General features: G+C 21.2%; 1 protein-coding gene across 1 annotated transcript; it reads right to left on the bottom strand.

The window, feature by feature from the left end:
* On the bottom strand, positions 1–24,801 carry LOC122501922 (FERM, ARHGEF and pleckstrin domain-containing protein 1). Its single transcript, XM_043611713.1, has 9 exons — positions 24,662–24,801; positions 18,771–19,041; positions 4,210–4,314; positions 3,891–4,113; positions 3,381–3,504; positions 3,183–3,270; positions 1,015–1,170; positions 779–939; positions 1–79 (listed from the first exon to the last, which is right to left on the bottom strand). Exons 2-9 carry the CDS (start codon positions 18,936–18,938, stop codon positions 1–3), a joined length of 1,104 nt encoding a protein of 367 aa, XP_043467648.1. The 5' UTR covers positions 18,939–19,041; positions 24,662–24,801.
* Positions 24,802–24,997: the final 196 nt, after the last annotated feature.

Genomic DNA, 24,997 nt, shown 5'->3' with positions numbered 1-24,997 from the left:
TCACCTTTGGAACGTTTGTCGCTTCACATAATTATCTCGTACGAATTCCACAATCTGTTTCTGTGTCTTACCGCTGTACCTGTTTGGACAGAAATAACTTTTTAGTAATCAATCGTTACTCTCTATTTACGGAAGCAAATAAATTAATATCAAAAAATTAGTAAAACGTAAAAATTCGAAAGTCGAAACTGTTTAATTTTAGACTCTAGTTTTTATTATTTACTTTAATCATATTCTTTTGAAAATTTACTCAGAGTTCTGAATTTAAAAATGTTCCCAAAAGTTCTGAAGGTTCAAATGAACGAAATTTGTTTACTTCTTCAAATTAAAATTTAGTTAGTTAGTTAGTTATAAAAAAAAAAATTCTAAAGATCCTAAATGTTAAATTTAAGTTTTTAATTCTCATTAAATTTTTAACAAACAAATTTTTTTGTTAAGTAAATAATGTAATAAATAATGTCCTTAATGTTTTGAACGTTAAAAGGAACAAAATTATTTGTTTCTTCTTCGAATTCAATTTTTATTGCAAAAATATTGCGTCACGAATTAAGTAGATAAATTATAAATATTCTAAATGCTGAAATTTGTTTTTACTTTTTAGTAAAGTCAATAATTTTTGAAAATATTTGTAATGCAAAAATTTCCCTTCTTTTGAACATTCAGAACGTATGAATCATAATAAATGAATAATTTAATAAATAAATAATTTAAAAAATGAATAATTTAAAAAATAATTTAATAAATGAATAAATGATAATAAATAATTAAAATACGTTACCTAAAAGACGATCCTCGACTGAGGACTCGCGTCTTTTGGCGTACAACGCGTTTAACAACAGAACAGCGGAAGAATCCATGATTTTCTACACATTTTTTCCAAAAATTTTTGCACTCATTGCGACCTTCGAAGAAAAATTCGACTGTGTCCTTGTAATAACCCTAAAAGATTATTATTGAAATTCGACAAAAATATTCTTGGCTATAAACTGAAAATTCTGAGGAAAATGAACTTACATAGCCTTCGGGATGAAGTTTAATAAGAAATCGTTTCCGTTTGAAACTAATTTTTCTAATTTTCGCCCAACTAAATGTATTTATTTTAGTGTAGTTTTGAAAAACAACAATACCCATGTGCGCGACTGCCAAATTGAGCGGTACACCTTCGTGATCCTGGAAGAAAAATTCATTTTTATTTTAGTAGAAATTTTTTTAAATAAGAGTAAATTTTTACAGAATTGCCACAAAAATTGGATTTCCCTTTTTCCTAAATTTTCACAAGTTTCAGTAAGACTATTTAAAAAATGCAATTATTTTTAAATTGAATCCTAGCAATTTCAATTATTTTTTATCAAATTCCTACCAATTTCAATGATTTTGAAAATGTCCAACTAATAATTGTAAATAAAAATTCAATTTTATTGAAATAAATTCTTTAAAAAATAGAAGTGAAATATTTTAAAAATTATTTTAAGAATTTTTTATTTGAAATTAGTTTAAAATTCGATTATATTCAATAATTGGACTAAATTGTTTTTAATGATTATTTCAATTAAAACTTTTTAATTGAATTAATTAAAATTTTTTTAAACTAAAAGTCTTTGAAAATTCAATTATTTTCTTTTATTTTCAGTATGATTAATTAAAAATATTCAATCATTAAAAAATTTCGAATTAATATTCATAGAAAATTGAATTATTTACAAAAAATGTTAATATATGTAATTTCAGAAAAATTCAATTAGTTTTCAAATTTTAACAAAAATTTTTGAAAAATTAATTATTTTCTGTAATTGAGGGCTCGGATCGAAGAACCGACGCTTCGCAATGTTCTGTGCGTTTACAAGCGTCAATTCTTCGATCCGAGCCCTCAATTTTAGTAACTAAAATTATTTGGAATATTCAATTTTATTAGAAAAATTGAATTTAAATTCTTAAAAAATTCAATTATTTTCTAAAATTTGAAAGTAATTTTAAAAAATTCAATTTTCAATTGTTGATTTTTAACTTTTAATTTAAGAATTTAAGAATATTTAACTGAAATTTTTTAAAAATTTAATTATTTTCCATAAATTTATTGGATTATTTAAATATTCAAACATTTTAAAAATTTTGAATTAAAATTCTTAGAAAATTTACCAAAATTTGAAAGTAATTTTAAAAAATTCAATTTTCAAATATAGATTTTTAACTTTGCATTTAAGAATATTTAACTCAAATTTTTTGAAAATTCAATTATTTTTTTTTATTTTATTAAATTATTTAAAATATTACACATTTAAAGAATTTTTAATTAAAATTCATAGAAAATTCAATTATTTACAAAAATTTTAACAAAACTTTAAAAAAATTAAATTAATTTTCGAATTTTAACTAAAATTTCTTGAAAATTTGATTATTTTCTGTAATTTTAGTATAATTATTTGAAATTTTTAATTATATGAGAAATTTTGAATTAAAATTCTTAAAAAATTCAATTACTTACAAAAATCTTAATATAATTTTTTAAAACATTTCAATTATTTTTCAAATTGAAAGTTCTTAATTTTTAATAAAAATTATGATCCAAAAGTTTTGAACTTTTAAATGAACGAAAGTTATTTATTTCTTTTTCAAATTAAATTTATATTACAATTATTTTGCATCACAATAAAAAAACATTAATAACAAAGTTTTCAAATGTAAAATTTAATTTTTTAGTTTTTATTTCAATCAGTAATTTATGGAAATATTTTTGATAAATAATTTTTCGTTTATTAAAATGACAAAAATTGTGAATCACAATAAAAACAATTTTAATTTCAATCTTTTTGAATTTAACTAATTAATAAAAATTTTAATTGCAACTTTTTCTTAGTAAAATTATTTTACATTCAATTTGCAATCTTACTTTTACTTTAACAATCATATAAATAAAAATTCGTCTATGAATCCTTGTAAAATTTAAATATTTACCAATAATTGAATTAAATTTTTGTAAAATTCACTTTTTTTAAAATCTCTACTAATATTTTTTTAATAAATTTTTCTCAAAAATTTTTTTTAGGCACCAATAACTAGAATCTTTGCAGAAATTAAAAAAATTGAATATTTTTCCAGTTCGTTTGATAAAATTCCCTGATTAATTTAATTTTTCTTGACTTTCCTGTGACAATCTTGTTTTTACTTTGTAATATTTCACTCACTTTGGCAGGATGCATTTTCATTCCATATAATTCACAGCGACGAGCGGTTTCTAAAAGATTGAGATCTGCTTCGGCAGGAGATTGTCCTCTATATAATTAACAAACATTAGAATATTTAATCAGTAATTAAAATGTTTCTTTTTATCGTTTACAAATTTATACAAGTTGTAATTAAAAAATATCGTTTAAAAAACTCACGCATGTTTCTTGTGATTTTCCATTATACGTCGTTCTAGTTCCTGATCTTGATGAGGCACGAATTTATAAGTAGACAAATACGTGTGATCAGGATAATCTTCTATAACGTAATCACCACACTCAGCTGTAAATATTAAATTGAGTCTTTTAATCATAATAAATTAATTATATAAACAGACCCTTTAAAAAAACAAAAAATAACTTAATGAATGAATTTATCAAGGAAACAAATTAATAACATGACATCTCGAGGAGAGGCCCTATTTACCGCTAAGTGAAACAGAAAAGGCAATAAATCTACAATGACTAATGACAAAGAGACAATTGTGATGATTGATGTCAGAGCTTCGAGAGCGGTAGCACTTAAAATAATTTCTACAATGACGAGAGGATTTATAATTTGAATATTTAGAGTGTGTACTCTCTGTGTCTACTGTTGCAATTTAAAATTAGGACTAGGTCATCGAAATAAAATCGATTTCTTTGTATATAAAGATTTGATATTAATACCTTGAACAATATAGCTAGCCATTAATGCTGCAGTATTATCATTGCACTGCAGTAAACCCTGAGCTAAGTCTCGTTTGATTTGCAAACAGAACAAGTATCTAGTGAATTCTTCTTCGAGCTGTGCGGGATCAGGCGTGTAAAACTTGACGCAAAATCTCAGGAGCGGATCGACAAGCGATAGTCCTACTTGTCGACAAACTGGTTTTTCTAGGTCCAACCAATACTGAAAAAGAAGAGGAGAAAAAAAAGAGCGATAAGCGATATAAAATATATACATCTGACAAGTTTCAACTTTTATGTTAAATCATTGCGAACTTACCCTCGTTCCGTTAGTCTCCTGATATTCAAGGCCAAAGTAATCTGCTTCCAGGAGATGTAGCTGTTTGCAGACTTGGTCAAAGAGAACTCTGCCCAATGCTTTTGCCTGAAAATTAAAATTCACACTAATTAAAAAAAATTGTTAATTTACTTTCAATCTTCTATATTATGAAAAGGGACATGAAATTAAAATTTTATCAATATTTTCTAATTTTAGAGATTACAGCAATTTTTTCACGTTTGAATCTGAAGCAATTTACTGATATATCAGTGGAAAAATTTTTTTTTACTCAGAAACAAATAATGTTTGAATCAAATTGATACACAAGTTCCGAACGTTTAAATAAACAAAATATTTTCGATTAAAACTATTTTTAAAACGTTATTGATTTTAATAAGAATTAATTTCAATTTAACAATTAAAATCTTCAAAAATTTTTTTTGTTATCACTTGACGCAAAATTATTCCAATAAAATTTTATGTTGATGAAGAAAAAAATAAATTTTCTTCATTTGAACATTTAGAACTTTGAGGGTATTCAAATACTCTATTTTGTTGCATAAATCTTTATTTTAGGTTTTTCTGTAAATATAGATTGTTTAATTATTATAATTATTATTATTATAATTATTATTAAACAATAATTTAATATAATAATTATTAAATAATAATACTTTAAATACTACTTTAAATAATAATTTAATATAATAATTATTAAATAATCTAATAATAATAATTATAACTTTAATAAAGTTTGATTAACCTGAAGTAAATATTTATCTGATTAGAATAAACATTTGCTTCAGTTTAATAAATTTTGCATTCAAAGAAAGAATTTCGTTATCTACAGAAAATTTTCATTTGAACCAAAATACTCTCACTTGATCGAAATATTATTTTAATATCAATTTCTCCAAATCAAAAATTACTGATTGCAAAAAAAAAATAAAAACGTAAATTATATTATCAAAAATTTATGAATTATTTCTTAATATGTTGCCACAAAAATTGAGTTTTGTTTTTTCTTGATTACCAGACAGAATTTCCATGAAAATTCACATTTTCAATAATTTCACATTTAAAATCTTTTGATATTTGATATTTCATAAAAATTGCTACTGTAACTTCTCAAAAATTATTTTCATAATTTCAATTCAATCGTTTTCTACAATTTTTAACGAATATTTTTGTCTAAATTAATTGTTTTTTTTTATAATTTTTGAGAAAGTTTTTTGCGAATTCAATAATTAAAAAAAAAGAAAGAAAGTTCACTTAAAATAATTCTGAAATCCACTTGTTCACAATTCAATTTTACGAAATTTTATTTATTGGAAAATTCTAATTACTTTAAAACAAAAAATTTAAATAAGAATTTTTCATAGTGACTTTTTCAAAATTTGTAATTATAATTATTCTGGAGTTAAATTTTTTAAAACTTTTGAAAATCGATTCTTCATAAAATGCAATTGTAAATATATTGTAAAATTTCAAAATTCAAATCTTTGGAAATTCAATAAAAATTACTACTGAAACTATGTCCCTAAAAATGTAAACGTTAAAATGAACGAAATTATTTATTCTTACCTAAAATATAAAATTTTATTGCAATAATATTGCGTTAAATATGAAAACAAATTAATTATATAGATTCTAAATTTTTATTTTCGTTTTTTCTGTTTATAAAAGTCAATAATTTTTGAAAATATTTTAATAGCAAAAAATTACGTTCATTTGAACGTTCAGTGCTTGTGGATCATTTGAAACTTCTTAAAGTTATTTTCATGATTACAATTCCATTATCCTAATAGAAATTTTAAGTAATAAAATTCTTTTCTCTGTCGAAAAGAAGATTATTCGATTATTTTTTAATTAAATATATTTTATAACACAAAAAAAAGAAATTAAAAAATTTTATTTTCAACTAAATTAAAAATTTTAAATTAAATCTTTTTATTGTTTTCCAAGGTTTCTGGATAACAGAAACCAGATTTATCTTATGAATTAAAAAAATTTTATTTTATTCTTTCATTTTTGATAAAATTCTTTGAGATTTTCTTTTGTAATATTATTATAGATAAAAAAAGGGGATTTCAATTTTCAAAAAAAGGGATTTATTTTAAATAATTGAAGAGTTAAAAATTAAGTAAAAAATTATTATATTATAGCTTGTACTACGGAAAAAGATAAAAAATTTATTTTAACGATTTTTTACTTTTTCTCTTAATTACACCTTTTTTTAAATCAGATTGTCTTTGTTAATTTTTTCCGTTAATTATTGATTTTTTGTTATCTTTTTCCATAACCTGTAATTTTTTTTTTATTTTTAATGAAATTGTTTACAAAATTGTTTACAACGCTACTTTTATTTTAAAATTCCATGAATTTTGCAAAATCCGAAGTAAACTGCAGTAAAAAATGAGTAAAATTTACTCCGGACTTGATAAAATTTCCCTGCAAAGATAGTAAAATTTATTATTCAAAAATTGTTATTTCCAGAATAACTTTTACTATTTTCAAAGACAATTTTTTTTTAGAAAAATTAGAAAAATTTACTCCTTCTAATTCAATTACTTTCTAAATTTTTTAACTAAAATTCTTCTTTAAACCAATTATTTAACGTTTTCAAAATTCAATTATTTCTAAAAATTCACGCTATATAATACTTTCTCTCTAAATTTTAATTAGTAAAAATGTTTACTTATTAGAATTTGACTTTTTGCTTTTGAATTAGTAAATTTGACTATTAATATTTAATTATAATAATTAATTTAATTATCTAAAATTTTAACTGAAATTCACATTTAAATCAATTTTTATTAAAAAAATTCTACCAGAATTCAATTATTCAAATACAAAAATAAATAATTTATTGAAGAATTGAATGTTTCTTAAAATAGAACTCTCATAAAGAATTCTATCAACAAATTTTTAAATAGGTAATTAAAACTCTTTTGACGAATATCAATAAAATTGTTGAGAATAGTTTCATTTTTCAAGAAATTAGATTAAAATTGTATTAAAAATAATTAAATCTCTGTAAAAAAAATTTGATTGAATTGAGAAAAATTTTTGAAAATAATTGAAATTTTGCCAAGAATTTTATTAAAATTTTTGAAAATAATTGAATTTCTGCGCGAAGAATTTTATTACTTTTGAAAATAATTGAATTCTTGAAACGAATTTTAATAATATTTCTTTTTAAATAATTGAATTATTTTGTAAAATTTTATTGAAGTAGTAGAAATTGGAAATAATTGAATTTTAATGAATTATTGAAATTAATTAAATTTCTAAGAAGAATTTTTATTAAAATTATTTTGGAAAAAAATGGAATTGTTAAAAAGAATTTCATTAAAATTTTTGAAAATAATTTAATTCTTTCAAGAAATTTAATTAAAAATGTATTGACAATAATACTTAAATTCTGATAAATAAAATCTAGGAAAGCTTTTTTTGAAATAATTGAATTTCTTTCATGAATTTTAATAAAATTTTTAAGAATAATTACATTTTTCGAGAAATTCCATTAAAATTGTATAAAAAATCATTGAAATTCTGCGATGAGTTTTATTATTTATGAAAATAATTGAAAACCTACAAAGAATGAAATTATTGATTATTTATGAAAATAATCGAATTATTGGGAAGAAATTTATAAATAATTTGTAAGTAATTAGAAATAATCAATTTTTTTCTATATTCTGGAAATAATCAATTTTATAGAAATACCAAATAGTTTAGGTTCTAGTTCGGAAATAGTAAAAGTTGTTATGTATTTTTTCCTCGTATGAAAATATTTCCAAGTTTAAAATCTCTGAGAAATAATACAAAAAGATTTTTTAAGTTTCAAAAAAGGAAACTTTTTCCAAAGTTTTAGAAAGAGTAAAAGTATTTTTCTTTCAATCAGAACTAAACAATTTTCTAACTTACAAAAAATGATAATTTTTACAAGTTTTTCTTAACAAGTAATTAAATTAATGAAAAAGGGAAGAAAATGGGGGAAAATGTATGTTTTTTTAGGTGTTTTAGGAAACTATATTAATTTAAGGGTCTAAAAGAGGGGAAAAGAGTACAAAAAAGAAAATTAGGTATAAAAGCTACGATCCCTCTAATTTTTAGCTAATGACTATTTTAATTACTTTTAACATTAATTAACTTTCATCAACAGAAACCCATTATCAATGCAGGCTAAATTAATTACATTAAATAATTAATTTTCTTCATTAAAACAGTTAATTAATACACCTAATAAATATTATATTCACACCGCACAGTGTTTATACAATTTAGAAATACAAAATTCCCTCCAAAGTGAAAGAGAGAGTACTGGAGAGTACAAAACCAATAAGAAGAAAAAGTGGAAATAAAAATTGTTAATCTTGTAAACTGGGAAAAAAAAGTATGCATTAGGAGAAAAAGTATATAAGTTTTATATACTATGCATGTGAAGCTGCAAGAAGAAATCAATAAAAGAGCTTGCATCTCTCTACGTCTACATTACATGGTGAAGCATAACCAATAACTTATACGCCCTAATAGTTCACATTGTGAAAAGATTATATAAAGTTTCAAGAGTGATATGTATGTAAAGGGCGACAGAGACAGACAAGGTGAATTGGTTAAACGATAATTTAGTATTTTAAGCGATTTCATGCCCAATATTCTCAAGGCTAAAGTCGTCTGCATTTCAAATTGATACTTATTATTAAAATTAAAATCATTTCCTTCATATCCTCTCGCAGCATGATTGTTTCAAGCGACAATTTCACCTTCCCATATTTTTTCATTCTGAGAGATAAAATTTTTAAACTAAACTCACAATGTAAATTGTAATAAAAATAAACAAAAGTGAAACGAAAGTAAAATAAAATAAGAGTAAAATAAAAATGAAAATAAAATAAAAGTTAAATAAAAATTAAAGTAAAATATAATAAAAGTAAAATAAAAATTAAACAGGGTTGCCACAGGTCAGGGAAAAGTCAGGGAAAGTAGAATTGGTCAGGAAAATCAGGGAAAAGTAAGGGATTTTGATTAAAATTACTGGAAAAAATTAAATTTTCAGAATTAATAAGAAAATTCTCAATTTTTTTGTCTTTTTTTTAAAAAAAAACTTTAATTTCAATTTTGTTGAAATTAGTTTCAATTTTAAAAATTTTAACGCAACACGCAACTATTTGAAAGAATTCAATTATCTTAATAAATATTAAACTTCTTTCCAGAAATTCAATTATATTCAAAAATGTTTAAAAAATTCTCGTCAACATTTTAATTGTCTTTATAAATAGCAAAATTAATTTTAAAATTCAATTATTTTCATAAATAACAATATTCATCACAAGAATTCAATTATTTTCAAAATTAATAAAATTCTTCGCAGAAATTCAATATTATTTTCAAAGAGTCCAAAAAAAAATTGTCAACATTTAAATTGCTTATCTTTATAACTGAATATAGCAAAATTCTTCGACAAGATTCAATTATTTTCAGGAATTTTGATAAAATTCATTGCAAAATTCAATTACTTTCATAAATAATAGTATTCGTCAAAAAGAATTCAATTATTTTTAAAAGCATAATAAAATTCAATTATTCTCAAAAATTTTAATAAAATTCATGGCAAAATATCAATTATTTAAAAATTTTTTATTAATTCAATGATTTTTCAATATTCTACTATTTTAATAAAGTTTCCCAAAGGAATTCAATTATTAAACAACAAATTTTGACAATATTTAACACGAACATTCAATTATTTTTCAAGCAAATAAAAATTCCACAGAAATTGAATTATTAAAAATAGAATTTTGCATACATTTTTTTGAAAAAAAAATTAATTGTTTGAAACTTTTTTTTATAAAATTCTTCGCAATAATTTAATTATTTTCATAAATAATAAAATTCATTACAGAATTTTAAATTATTTTTAATAAAATTTCAATCGAATTCCTCAAAAACTGTAATTATTTTTAAAATTTTATTAAAATTCGTCGAAGGAATTCAATTATTTAAAAATTTGTTGATAGAATTATGTATAAGAATTAAATTTTAAGAAAAATTTAATTATTCAAAAATTATTTATTTTTGTATTTAAATAATTGAATTCTGGTAGAATTTTTTTAATAAAAATTGATTCAAAAATAACTTTTAGTTGAGGTTTTACATAACAATTGAATATTAAGAGACATGTAAACCTGAATTTTTAGAAATAATTGAATTTTAAAAAGGTTTTATTTTCAAAATTGTCAAAATTTTAATTTTTTTCAAAAATGTTCTCCAATTCAATGATTTTCAATACTATTTTAATAAAATTTTCTAAAAAAAATGCAATATTATTTGCAATAAATTTTAATAAAATAAATTCAATTGTTTTCATAAATAATAAAAATTTAATAGAAATTCAATTATTTATAATTTTTTTTTTAAATTTCTTTCTCAATAATTTAATTATTTTCATAAATAATATAATTTTTACATTAATTTTCTTAAATAAGAAAATTCTTTTTAGGAATTGAATTATTTTCATAAATAATAAAGCTCATTGCAGAATTTTAATTATTTTTAATAAAATTTCAATCAAATTCCTTGAAAACAGTAATTATTCTTAAAAATGTATAAGATTCAATTTTAATTATTCAATTATTAATATTCAATTTTAAGAGACATTTAATTATTCACTAAATTATCTACGTTTTTAAATAATTGAATTCTCATAGAATTTTCTAATAATAATTGATTTATAAATGAATTTCAGTTAAAGTTTTAGATAATAATTGAATTTTGGAGAAGTTAATCTACTAATAATTGCAATTTTTTAGAAATAATTAAATTTTGTTCAAGTTTTAAATTAAAATCTTTGAAAATTTGAATTTTTCATACTTTTAATTAAAATTTCTATGGAACTAATTTTATTTTCAAAAAGCTTAATTATTGCAATTTTTTAAAATTATTTCATGTTTTTATTTTCTAATGTATATTTAATTGAAAAATTTGCGAATAATTAAAATTTCGTAAAATTGAATTGAAAACAAATGGATTTAAAAATTCTCAAAAAAGAAGTTTTTCAAAAATTATTAAAACTTGATTTAAAGTAGAATTTTATTTAAAATTTTTGGAAAATAATAATTGAATTGAAACGATGAAAATAATTTTAAGAAAGTTACAGTAACAATATTCTTATAATATAAAATAATGATTTTATTACTCGGTCATCTTTAATTACTAAAAAACAGAAAGAAATGGATCACTCCGAGTCTTCGACTCGGAGTGATCCATTTCTTCGTGTTTGATAATAATATTCTTTCAAGTTATTGAATTTCAAAAGGTTTGAATTTGAAAGTTTCGAAATATTTTTTCCTTTGAAAAAATAATAAGTTTTGTAACAACCCTGTTAAAGTAAAATAAAATAAAAGTAAAATAATAATTAAAGTAAAATAAAATAAAAGTCAAATATTAATTAAAGTAAAATAAAAGGAAAAGTAAAGAAAAAAAAATGTTAAGACGAGAAAAATTTCAATTAGAAAATTTTTTAGAAGATTGAAAAGTATTTAAAAACTATTTTTTTCTTTTTTGGTTTTTTTTTTCTTGAAGAGTTTAAGAAGTTGAATACAAAAAGAATGACAACAAAGAACGAGAATTATCCCTAAACGTCGTTTAATTAAAGAACTGAAGAGAGATATCGAGTATACATTGAAGAAGAAATTTACGAAGATCATTAGAAGTAGTTTCACGGCCCACGCCCCTTGACCTCAATAGTCAATGGTTACGCTAAAATGCACACACAGCAAATCTGAGATCAATCAATTCTAATGTGCATGAATTAAAAGTCAAGTGAGCATCAGGTAATACGTAAATTGGCTACACAATGGTTAAAAATCTTCAGCAACTTTCGAAACTCAAAATTTTTATCTACACTGTGAAAAAATTTATTTAAAAATACGGAAAATTTATTAAGGTTCTATTATTCTTCCCTTCCGGTATAATTTTAACTTCTTAACTTTTTCAATTAAAATTAATTTAATTAATTAAAAATTTATTTATTTAAGCTTTTCGAAAATTGCAAATTATAATTAATTTAATTAATAATTAATTAATTTTAGCTTTTTAAAATTGAAAAGTAAATATTAATTTAATTAACTAAAATTTAATGATAATAGAAATTTATTAATTAAAGTACATACACGCCTTGGGTCGACTTTAAGGTCGCAAAAAAAACACTTTAGTCGATTAATTTAAAAATACAAAAAAAGTCGTTTATTTATTTCAGAGTTGGCAGAAAAATATTATTTTCTATTTCCCTAGTTTTCCTCTTTTGCTGATTTCTAAATTCAATTATTAAAAACTTGAATAATTTTGTTAAATAAATTTTTAAATACTTCTTATTTGTTTTTCCACGGGAAATAAAATTTCAAAAATTCCATTTTAAAATCTTCTGCAATTTAATAATTTCTAAAAATTACGACTATGACCGTAATATAGTATGTTTTCAAAAAATTATAATAGAAAATTCTTAAAATTAATTTTTTGAAAATATTTTTAAGTAAATATTGAAAGATAATATTTTTTTCAATTAGATACAATATTGATAAATTTCCAATGAATCGAAATTTGGTCAAATTTTTTAAAAAAATAATTGAAATTTTGATAAAATCTTTTAAAAATAAATGAATTTTTTAAAAATATAAAAAAAAGTAATCAAATTTTTGAAGAATTTTAATTATAAATATGAATATGATTTCTCCGAAATTGTAATAAGTTTCAAAAAGTAAATTGTAAAAAATTTAATTTACTTTTTTCGAAGACAATAATTGAAACTTAAAAAATTATAATAAAATAATTCTAAGAATTAGTTTTTTAAAAACATTGGAATTTTATTTTTTCGAAAGTAATAGAATTTCTTCAAAGAATGTTTGTAGGTATATTTTTAAAAAAACTAATTAATTTTTTTGAAGAATCCTAATTGAAAATTTTAAACATTATTGTTTTCTCCAAAATGTTAAAAACAATTCTAAAAAATTAAAATATTTTTTTTTTGTACGTATTTGAATTTTCGGAAATTTGTAATTGAAAATATTGAAAATATAGTTGGATTTTAAAAAATTAGAATAAAAAAAATTCTAAGAACTACTTTTTTCAAAAATACTGTAATATCATTTTTAGAACCAAATCTCCATTCATTTTTTATTTTTTTAATTATACACTAGAAGATTTTTCATTAAACTTTTTGAGAATTCAATTATTTTCAAAATTTTTGCAATTAAAATTCTTAAAAAATTGATTTTTAATAATTGTACAATTTTAATTGTAATAAAAACACTTGAAATAAATAAAATATTTTCAATTAAATTTTACAAAATTTCAATTATTCATAATTCTTTTAATTGTACATTTCGAAAATTTAATTTAAAAAATTATTAAAAAATAATTTTTGAAACATTTGTCTACAGTTATTTTTCACACTATAAAAATTGAAATAAGTTGCATTTAAATCTAAAAATTGTAGAATTTTGTTGCAATATTTGGAAAACAGTCGTAAAAGTCGCAATTTTTGAAAATAAGTCGAAAAAAGTCGCATTTTTGAAAATAGTCGAAAAAAGTCGGAAAATATCCGAGGCCTGTGTAAATTATAATTAATTTAATTACTTAATTAAATTTGAAGCATTCAAAATTTTCCATAAGAAAAATTTGAAGTTTATTTTATTTGAAAAAATTAAATTTAATTAATTTTGACTTAGCTTAAAATTGTAAATTAAAATTAATTAAATTAATTATAATTTACACTTTTAAGTAGTTTATATTTTATTTAAAAAATTTAATTTTAACTAATTTTAGCTTTTTAAGAATGTAAATTAAAATTAATTACAATTCAATCTTTAAAAATTTTCTACAAGCAAAATTTGAAGTAAATTTTATTAAAAAAATTGAAATTCGAATTTTAAAATCGTAAATTAAAATCGAGATTAAAATCAATTTAATAAATTTTAAGCATTAAACATTTTCTAAAAGCAAAATTTGAGGTTGTTTTATTTGAAAAATTTTTATTCACTTAATTTAAATTTCAATTATTTAAACTTTTTAAAATTGTAACCTAAAATTAATTTTGTTAATAAAAATTTAACCTTTGAAAAATTTCTAAAAGCAAACTTTGAAGTTAATTTTATTTAAAAAATTTTTTAGTTAATTTAAATTTTTTTAAACTGTAAATTAAAATTAATTGAACTAATTAAAATTTAATGATAATAGAAAATTATAAAACCATGTACTATAATTAATAAAGATCTTAAACCTTATTTGTTTGGCCAAACGAATAAGTTTAAGATCTTTATTAATTAAAATTTAAGTTTTAAAAATTTTCTAAAAGCAAAATTTGAAATTACTTTTATTTGAAAAAAAAAGAAAAAATATAAAATTAAATTTGATATAATTGGACTGCAATTGTACAAATGAAATTGTAAATTAAAGTACAATAGGAAGTTTGTGACGAGATATAACATTCTCAATTCTTGAAAGCAAACACAATTTTTATACACCGGAAAACAATTTTTCCTGTTGATATTGTTGTCGTTACTGTTATAATATCAGAAACTTCTTTTTATGATCGAAAGAAACAAAACTGATCATTTCTGAAAAATTGAAAAAAAAAATGTTAATATATTTTGTTGATATTGTTGAAACTATATATATATATATCAAAACTAGTAAATATCATTTTTATATTTTCCTCTTGATTCAATTTAATAATAAAAGATGAAAAGAGGTAAAGAGAATGAGAAATTGGAATTATACCAAAAGATCAGAGATATAAATAAATCTGCACCGCATTGTATGAAAAATTGAATATATTCCACAAAAATATACTGCAATGAATAATTAAAAAGAAAGAAAGAGTTTATTTTCCGGTAAATATATCTCGCAATAATTATCATGTTTTTCACCTATATGAAAAAAAACAATATGTATTAATAAAAAAAATACACAACCGCGGGAATAAATAGATATTATGAATCTTCATATAATAGAATGATTAATATCATTTTGAAAAAAATTCACATTTAATGAAAATTAGATAATTTTGTAATTAGAAATTTAGATTTTTCGCTTACTGGAATGTTTAGAACGTCAGAAATATATTCTGATGACAGCATTTTAAAAATGAATTAAGCATTTCATGAGTCATAAGGTGTGTGTATTAATCTAATATAATGAAGTGAATAGAAGTTGTTTAAAAACATTGAGACAAATGTTGTATAGCAAAACTTATAAATAATTTTTCCAAAGACGCTTAGCATTATGTAAATTAACATTTATTATCTACCGGACTTTAAAATTTTAATACAAAAAATAATATGTCGTAAAAATTTCTTTAATTCCGCCAATAAATAATAAATAAAATAATAAAAAATATAAAGTATGAAATATATTGTCTTTTGAAAATTGTTTTAATAGTTCTTTTTACGTCTCTATAAATTTTCCAACGATCTGATAAACGGTGATTTTTTTCTCAAATACTTCATTCAAATTTGATTTTCAGTGCAAAATAATTTTTTCCTATTTTAAAAAGGTTCTTCTCTAAATAAAATTTTCTTTATTTTTTTCATTATTACCTCGACAGTAATTTATGAAAAATATTACTACAAAAACTAATGAAAAATACTTCGTTAATTTGAAAGTTCAAAACTTTGTCAAAATTATGCCAATAAATAAATATAAACAAACTATTCAAAACATTAATAATTTTTTCTACATAAATATTTTTTCACAAAAGTCTAGCAAAAAATTCAAATTGAAAACCTTTTAAAATTCAATTAATCATAAAAATAGCAAACGCAACTTTTCAAAATTCAATTATTTTTCCAATTTTCAATAAGTAAAAATTATCGTTAAATTCAATTTGGAAATAATAAAATTATGAATGTCTTTGAAAAATTCAATTATTTAAAAAAAAGTAAATTTCGTATTCTGTAAAGTTTAATTATTGACGGAAAAAGAAAAAAAAATTTTAAGGTCTTGTATTAAAATTCCTGGTGACTTCAAAGTTTAAAAACTTTTTTTTATCAATTCTAGAACTTTCATACTTTCTTCAGTAGTGCTTTTGATAAAATTCTCTGACTTTTCCCTGAACTGTGTCAACCCTGCAATCAATATTTTTTTTTTCAAACAAATTTATAAAAATAATGAATAGTGTATTTAAATGAATCAATTAATAAAAAATTTAATACTAAGTAAAAAATTATAACTAAAACTAGTTATAACTAGTTATAACTAAAACATGAACAAGATAAATATAAAAATATTTATATTTTACTAATAACTAATATCTATATTAACAAAGTTTTTTTAAGTACCACTGTAGTTTTCAAATTCGTAAAAATTGACAAATTGATGAAATTCTCAACGTTCATAGTCAATTTGTAAGAAAAAATATTTTTCTACCTAAAATTCATTTTCCTAAAAATTTGAAAGAATAAACGACAATTTTTTTTAATTTCAGTAAAATTTGCATTTTTTTTAAAAATATATTTCTGTTAATTTAGAAAATTAATTCCTTTCTACAAACGTCGAATTTATTTTATTTTTAGCATTTGATTGAATTTATCACTTTATTTTTAATTTCATTCTAGTATAATTATCGAAAATGTTTAAATAGAAGAAATTATTCGTTCATTTGAACGTTAAAAACTTAATAAAAATATTTTTTTAATTTTTCTCAAGTTTTTGCTTGTAGAAATTGTTTTACATAGTTTCTTGATCAATTTTTTAAAAAAGAAAAATTTTTCAATAACAAATTCTATTATTTTCCGCTTGGAAATTTTTTTTTCTTTCAATCTTTGATCATAAAGGTTGTGTGAACTTCACTGACATAAATTTACAACCTTTATGATCATCGATTGAAAGAAAAAAGAAATATTTTTCAGACACGTAAAACGATAAAATTTTTTGTTTTAAAATTTTTCTTTTAAAAATGGTTCATAAAAAAGAAACGTTTAAAAAAAGATTTTAATAACCATTTGAGAAAAAATTTATTTATTTCTTTTGTAATTGATGAAAAAAACTCTTTCTACAAAAAATTGTGTTTTGCAAATTCTTTTGAAATTTTGAACCTTCAAATGAACGGATTTTTTTTCTGTTTAAATATTTAAAAAAAATTACTACATATACTAAAAGGGTAATTTAAATTTAGTAATATTTAATTTATTTAAAAATTAATTTGCTTACTGTCAAGAATAATTCTTTTAAAAATACAAATTAAAAGCTCCTTGAAGTTGTCGTCGACACTCAGCGTCAAAAACTATTTTTTTTTAATTAAAGGAAAGGAATTTTTTTTTTGTTTTCAATGATGAAAAGGACGCTAATTATTTTACTGTTTTAATTCACCTAAAATTCTTCAATTTTCTATTTAACTCACTGAATTTAAGTTTTAAAATCTTTGAATGTATTCTTTAATTTTTTTTAATTTTGTGAAAAGAAAATTTTTTGCAATAATTTTGCCAATTTCAGAAATCTAAATTAAAAGCAAATCCAAAAAAAAATTGTCGTTTATTAGAAAGTTATGTTACGATCAACACTGAAAAAAAAATTAATTGATCCAAATATAATCGATTACTTTATTTATTATTTATTATTTTTGATATTTATTATTAAATAAATATTTACTTGAATCAAATAATTTTTATTTGAGCCAATTAAATGGTATTTGCTTCAAATACTGAATTTATTGGTTCAAAGATAATTTATTTGACTTAAATCAAATTTATTGGTTCAAATATAATTTATTTGACTTAAAAATCAAATTTATTGGTTCAAATATAATTTATTTAACTTAAATAAAATTTATTGGTTCAAATATAATTTATTTGATTTAAATAAAATTTATTTCATTAAAATAAATATTTATTTGTTAATAGACAAGTAATCGGTTATTTGAATCAAATACATTTTTTTTCAGTGTACAAGTTCTGAAAACAATTTTTTCTCGAAATGGAAAAAAATCCATTTTCTTAAGGTTTCAGGTGAAAAAAGTGCTTTTAACATATTTTTAAATCCAGAGTGAAATTTCTTGAATGAAAGAAATAAAATTAGTGCCATTTTTTTCTCCAAAAATACAAAAAAAAAATATTTTTCGTCGCTGAGCGTCAGACAAAAATTTACTTAGTGCCAGATATAGAAATAAAAATTAAATAAATTTAGAACCATAATTAATTTTTTTAACACGAGTTGGAATATTAGAATAATTAAAGAAGAATTAATTAAATTTCCTTCATTTAAATGTTTGGAACTTTATGGACCAAAAGTGTTAAAAATTAAGTACAATTAACAGAATACGAAAAGAATTTTTTTTTCTTTATAAATTAACAAAATTGACATTAAGGTATCAAAAGTAAATTGCAGCGACTCGCAACTGTGACGGCGTTAAAAACGGTCATAAGGGCATTAAAAGTTTATTAGGTTTCTGGGTAGCGAAAATAAATTGATTCAATTGATTCATCTTAAGAGGCGACCTTTGACAGTGGATATGAAAGTGGGTCTTAGTCATTGCATTCGTTTAAGTAAAATCAATAAATTACCTGCACTTGGAACATCGTGATGGTGTCGTCAAGCATCTGAATTCGGACCGCAAGCATCTTTCCAGCTTTTCTAGGGGTTGTGGGCGGCGTTCGACTTCCGCCATCGACACCGGCTGGTGTCGAATGACTGTGAGGCATTTTCATACCGATGCTTTCTATATCATTCATTTTTACACATTTGCTGGATTTCTTTCCTCTTCATTCGATGATTTCTCACACTCATTTACGCCCTGGGCGTAAAATTACTTTTCACAGTTGTAGTGCCCATCATCTGCAGAAAAAAAAATTCAATTTTTAAAATATAAACACTAAATCAAAAAAAAAATAGTAAATATGTAAACAATACATTGTTTACTCCTCTGTAAATCACTTTCCACTTCAATTGTTTCGAATCAATATAAAGTGTATTGTGCAATTTCAAATACTGCAATTTTAGATATCAATATGATGAGAAGCGTATCGTCAGCTTTTTTTTAATTTTATCTGGAGAAAAATATCTTTTATTCAGAATATTATGTGATACACGTGAATATGTTGACAAATGAAAGTTTCATTTAGTGAAAAAAAACCGAATATCTAGTAGCCGATTAAAACAAACATTCTTATCAATGTTGTCAGATGGCAACATCAAGTAGCAATGCGGAAGCACAGTTACGAAAGAAGAAAATTTTGTTTATTTTAAAAAAATAACTTTCTCTTTTCAGTAATTTTTTTCCCCACATTTGAATTTTGACGAGGCACTGAACTTTTATCACACAATGACTCGTGAAGACTTTGAATTGAAAATTACGAAAATAAAATTCAAGCCAAAAAAGAGAAAAATACAATTCTCAATTCTATTTTTCCCAATATCTAAAGTTTCCTTATTTTATTATCCCATTCAAGAACTCTCTCGCGATCAAAAACGTTTCTTTCAACTTACAAATAATATCTACTCGGAAAATGAAATGGTAATCAATTTCTCTAAATTCAAAACAATTTAGAGAAATTGATTACCATTTCATAATTTAGAAAAAGTAAAGTAAATTTTAAAACATGTATTCAAGAAAATAAATTTTCTACGTAAAAAAAATTCCTTTTTTTATTAGAAAAAACTCAAATATTTTTATTACTTATTTGTTCTATTTCAGAAGTAAATATAAAAGTGCCTAATCGATAACAATTATTAACAGAGGAATAGTTACGAGAAAAAAATCAGATATAATTTTTTGTAAAGGTGCTAAAAAAAATTTAAAGGTTTATAGTGCGTTTGTCACGTTCTTGACACAATTTATTATTTATATAAATATAGAGTTTCAGGGATAGATATTTTTTTTTACTATATATTGTATGCAAATTAAATATTAAATAAAATTGAAACTGTCGCTTTGAAAAGTCAATGTAATACCACTTGGGGCTATGTTTATTTAATATAATTATTATTTATAATTATTATTCATTATTATTTATTATTATTTATTATCATTAATTATTATTTATTATTATTCATAATTATCTCGATAATTATTAAATTGGAGAATTATTTTAATTACACAATTATAATGAAAATTATTTTATCAATTGTAATTAAATTATAAATAAATAGAATTTGCTTTATTATTCAATTCTTTAAATTTGCTTATAATTATTATATTCTTCGTCTCAACAAATTAAAAATTTCGATATTTATTTATATTCCAAAAAAATATGCATAATATTGAACTTCATTTTCATACATGTTTCCATAATACAAGTTTTAAACATTTTTAATCCTCAAGCAATGTGGAAAATTTTTTACGTAAAAAGAAGCAATTGCGTGCAAATTACATGCTTTTTGAGTGACCTTCTTTTCTTCTTGATTCAGGATATTAATCTTAATATCCAGAAACATGAAGAAAAAAATTATTGCCTTCAAAAGTGAAAGCAAGACCCATTAAATAATTATTAGTTTAAAAAAATCAAATATGAGTTTTTATTCCAGAAAACTGGATTTTTTAGCGTATTTCTTCTTCCCTGTGTATACACCTATTAAATCTTTATTCAAGCAATGCTCTTTTTAACAGAATATATTAAAACAATCTTCTGTATATTTAATAAATGTTAATTCTTACTTTTATAATATCGATAATTATGATTATTAATTGAATTATTTAATTATAATTAAATAAACATTATTATTTATTTTTTTAAAAAATAATACTTAGAAAAAGAATTTTTTTAAGTGGAAATTTCATTTCACTAAAATTTTGAATTTCAAGTAAACGAAATATTTTTTTGTATTCTGAAATATTTTCCCAAATTTACTAAGATTTGAACGACAATTATTTTAAATTTCGGCAAAATTTGAATTTTGTTGGAAAATATATTTTTTTGTTAACTTAACAAATGAAAAAACAAAAAGGTTTTTACTCTTTTTTGAATTTTTATTTCTCTTAAAAATGAGTAAATTATTAAATCCGTGCGAAATTTTGTAGTAAATGTATTTTTGAATAAAAAAAAATAGATTTTTACAATTTTTGTAGAAAAAAAATTTATTCAGGAAAAAAAAATTAGAAAATTAGAAAAAAAATGTTTTGACACTTTTTAAATTCTTATTTTTCTTAAAAATTAGTAAATTTAGAAGTCCATGCGAAATTTTGTAGAAAATGTGTTTTTGAATTAAAAAATTTGTTTTTTTACAATTTTTGAAGCCTTTTTTTTAAGAAAAATACTTTTTTTAGGCTGAAAATTCTAAACAATTGCCATTAATATAAAATGGTTTAGAAAAAAAAATGTTTTGACTCTTTTTTGAATTTTTATTTTTCTCAAAAATTAGTAAATTTTGAAATCCTTGCAAAATTTTGTAGAAAGTGTGTTTTTTAATTAAAAAAATTGATTTTTACATTTTTTGAAGCATTTTTTTAGGCTGAAAATTCTAAATAATTGCCATTTTATTAAAATTGTTTAGAAAAAAAATTATTTAACTCTTTTTAAAATTTTTATTTTTCTTAAAAATTAGTAAATTATGAAATTCGTGTGAAATTTTGTAGAAAATGTGTTTTTGTATAAAAGAAATTGATTTTTACAGTTTTTGAAGCATTTTTTTAAGAAAAAAAATTTATTTAAGCAGAAAATTAAAAAAAAAAATGTTTTGACCCTTTTTGAATTCTTATTTTTCTTAAAAATTAGAGTAAATTTTGAAATCCATGCGAAATTTAGTAGAATATGTGTTTTTGAATTAAAAAAATTGATTTTTACAATTTTTGAAGCATTTTTTAAAAAAAAATACCTTTTTTAGGCTGAAATATCTAAAAAATTGCCATTAATAGGTATTCACTTTTTTATTTTGAAAATTCATTTGATTATTTTTTATACTAATTTCGTAGCACAATTTTACAATAATATTTTTATATTTTTTTATGTTATAAAAATTGTGATCTGAAATTATGTAGGGGTCAAAATATTTTCTGCTCTATTTTATTTTATAAACATTGAATTCAACTCAAAAAATAAAATTAAAAAAATATATTATAGATTTAAGTTATTTTCTTGATGTAATAATTGAAGCATTGATTTTAATAAAATTATGATTCTAGTATAAATATTTATTTGATAATTGACGCAAGTAATTGTTTTTTTTAAATTAAACAATTTATTTTTCATTGTATAAATGTTGAATTCATTTTATTTCTAATTTTATCCCAGTAATTTTTGAAAATATTTAAATACAAAAAAATATTTGTTCATATCTTTAAAATCTTTAAGAAAATAATTACTATACTGAATTGAAAAATAATATTAACTCACCATTTAATTTGTTAACAATTAACTTTCATATTTTTTTAATTTTACGAAAGTTTTAAACGTTCAAATGAACAAAAATTTTTTTTTCTATGGAAATTAAAAAATTACTATAGTGAAAAAAAATTATTGAAAATTCAAAATTTACTTCGTTGCTAATTAATTTCTTTTAATACACAAAATAATTTTCTTTAACAAATACAAATTAAAAGTAATAATAAAAATAATAACGTTCATTTGAACACTCAAAACATTAGCGACATTTTTCTCTAATTAAATACAAATTAAAAGTTGAAAGAAAAATACCGGCGTTCATTTAAACGTTCAAAACTTTAGGACTAATTTTTTTTAATTAAATATAAATTAAAAGTAGTAAGAAAAATACCGGCGTTTAATTGAGCGTTCAAAACTTCAAAATTATTCAATTTTTTGCATCCTTAATATAAGCTCCAAAAATTTGAAAAGTAATGAACCAAAAATTCTTCCAATTTAAATTTTTACTCATATAAAATACAATACTGGAAAAAAATTTATTTGATTCAAATAACCGATTACTTGTCCATTATCAAATAATGCCATCAAATTATCAGCATCAACTTAATTTTGGAAATTTAATTTTAAAGTTAAATATTTATTTTATTTAATACCAACATAATGAAAGAATAAGTGGTTCCTGATAACTGGGTCTTAATTTCAGCTTTATAAAATTATTTGAGTAAATATTTAATTGATAATAATCAAGTAATCTGTTATTTGGATCAAATAAATTTTTTTAGTGTAACTAAAACAAAAACTGAAAAAAGTTAATTTAGCAACAACTTGAAACCATAAATAATTGTTTTAATACGCGACATAATGTGACAATAAAATTTAAATTCGAAAAAGAAAGAAAAGAAATTTCGTTCTATTGAACATTAAAACTTTTGTGGGTACACTTTTATAATTCTTTTCCCTTTTTATAACACATAAACACAATTAAACACAAAAAATCACTTAAACATTCATGAATTAAACTTGACTAATTTTAACCATTAATAACCAAAGTAAAATTACCATCACTTGAAACTAGAAAGTGCATTAAAAATTCAAAATATGCATTAATAGAACATGCTGTATTCACAGTTATAATATCTATGAGAGAAAAATATTTAATTCATGATAAAAAAAAGTAAATGATAATTTGAATATAATATTACGAGTAGATAATTATTTACCGAACGTAAACTAATTTTTATCAGTATATGAAATGAATGAAATTTTCACCTGAATCAGCATTTTAAAAAATCCAGGTTAAATGTAACAAAATTTTCATAATAACGTGTATCACGTTTCACGCAACATTGAAAGATGTATAAACTCCAAAGTGTTGTAAGCCGTTTTGATTGTCGAAATTACTAAATAATTAATATTAAGAAAGCGTTCTTGTATCACACCAACAAAAAGTTAACTTTCTTCGTAGTGTTTAAAACGTTTAAAATAATATTGTACTCTTTAAATAATATATTTAAAAAAATAAACTAAAACTTGTTTTATTTATACAGAATCGTTTTTATAATATCAATTTCCAAATAAATAAAGAAAACAATCCAATTAATAAAAAATAGTTTCGAGATACTCCAAAATAGAGTAAGCTACATACAACTTTAAACTATCAGCGAATAAACAGAATTAAATCTAATTTTTTGAAATTAAATTAACGAAATCAGAATTTACTCTTCAAGACAAGTTTCATTTACTGACATGAATAGCTGTTTTTATTTCTCAACAGTTAAGTTTTTCAAAGATGGTCAGAACGCCATTTCTAGCAGAAATGCAGTCAGAATCCATGGACCGAATGATCAAGACAGAGAAAACATAAATCTTGCCTTTTGTTTCAAGTATTTAAAAAAAAAGTATTATTTACAAGAGAAGCAATAAAAAAACAAAAAAAACAACACAACTCTTTTTTCTACAGTTTATGTCTGTCCGTCCATCTTTTGATTTGAACGAATAGTATAGCACGCCCCAAAACACGAAAGCAAGTAGAGTTCATTGATCATTTTACTGCTAGGCGTTTTGCCGGCTTTCTCGTAAATTCTACATGCCAATAACCTCTATCTTAAGATTAGCATAGAATTGAAAAAATCACTTACATTTCTGATTGTTTCGGGTGGGGCTCCCATGGAGAGTTTTTTTTAAATTTTCCAGGAGGTAAATCGACAGCACAAGAGCACACAACAGTGCAACACACACACCCGCGAAGCACTGGCTTTGATCGGCCCCCCTCTACTCTCTACAACTTCAAGTGCCAACTCAGTGGTTCTCATTTTATATATACGACCAGAGAAAAATGTCATTTTATGGCGGAAAATTTTAAAATAAATTCCAGGAAATTAAGTTATTAATAAAAAAAAAATAAATCGTAGAATATAATTTAAAATCCCGTTTTTTGTAAATTTAAAAATTTAAGTTCTATGCTTCCGAAAGTA

Source organism: Leptopilina heterotoma, unplaced genomic scaffold (assembly GCF_015476425.1).
Source record: "Leptopilina heterotoma isolate Lh14 unplaced genomic scaffold, ASM1547642v1 Lhet_218, whole genome shotgun sequence".
Classification (NCBI taxonomy): domain Eukaryota; kingdom Metazoa; phylum Arthropoda; class Insecta; order Hymenoptera; family Figitidae; genus Leptopilina; species Leptopilina heterotoma.
This window is presented reverse-complemented; position numbering and strand designations above follow the sequence as displayed.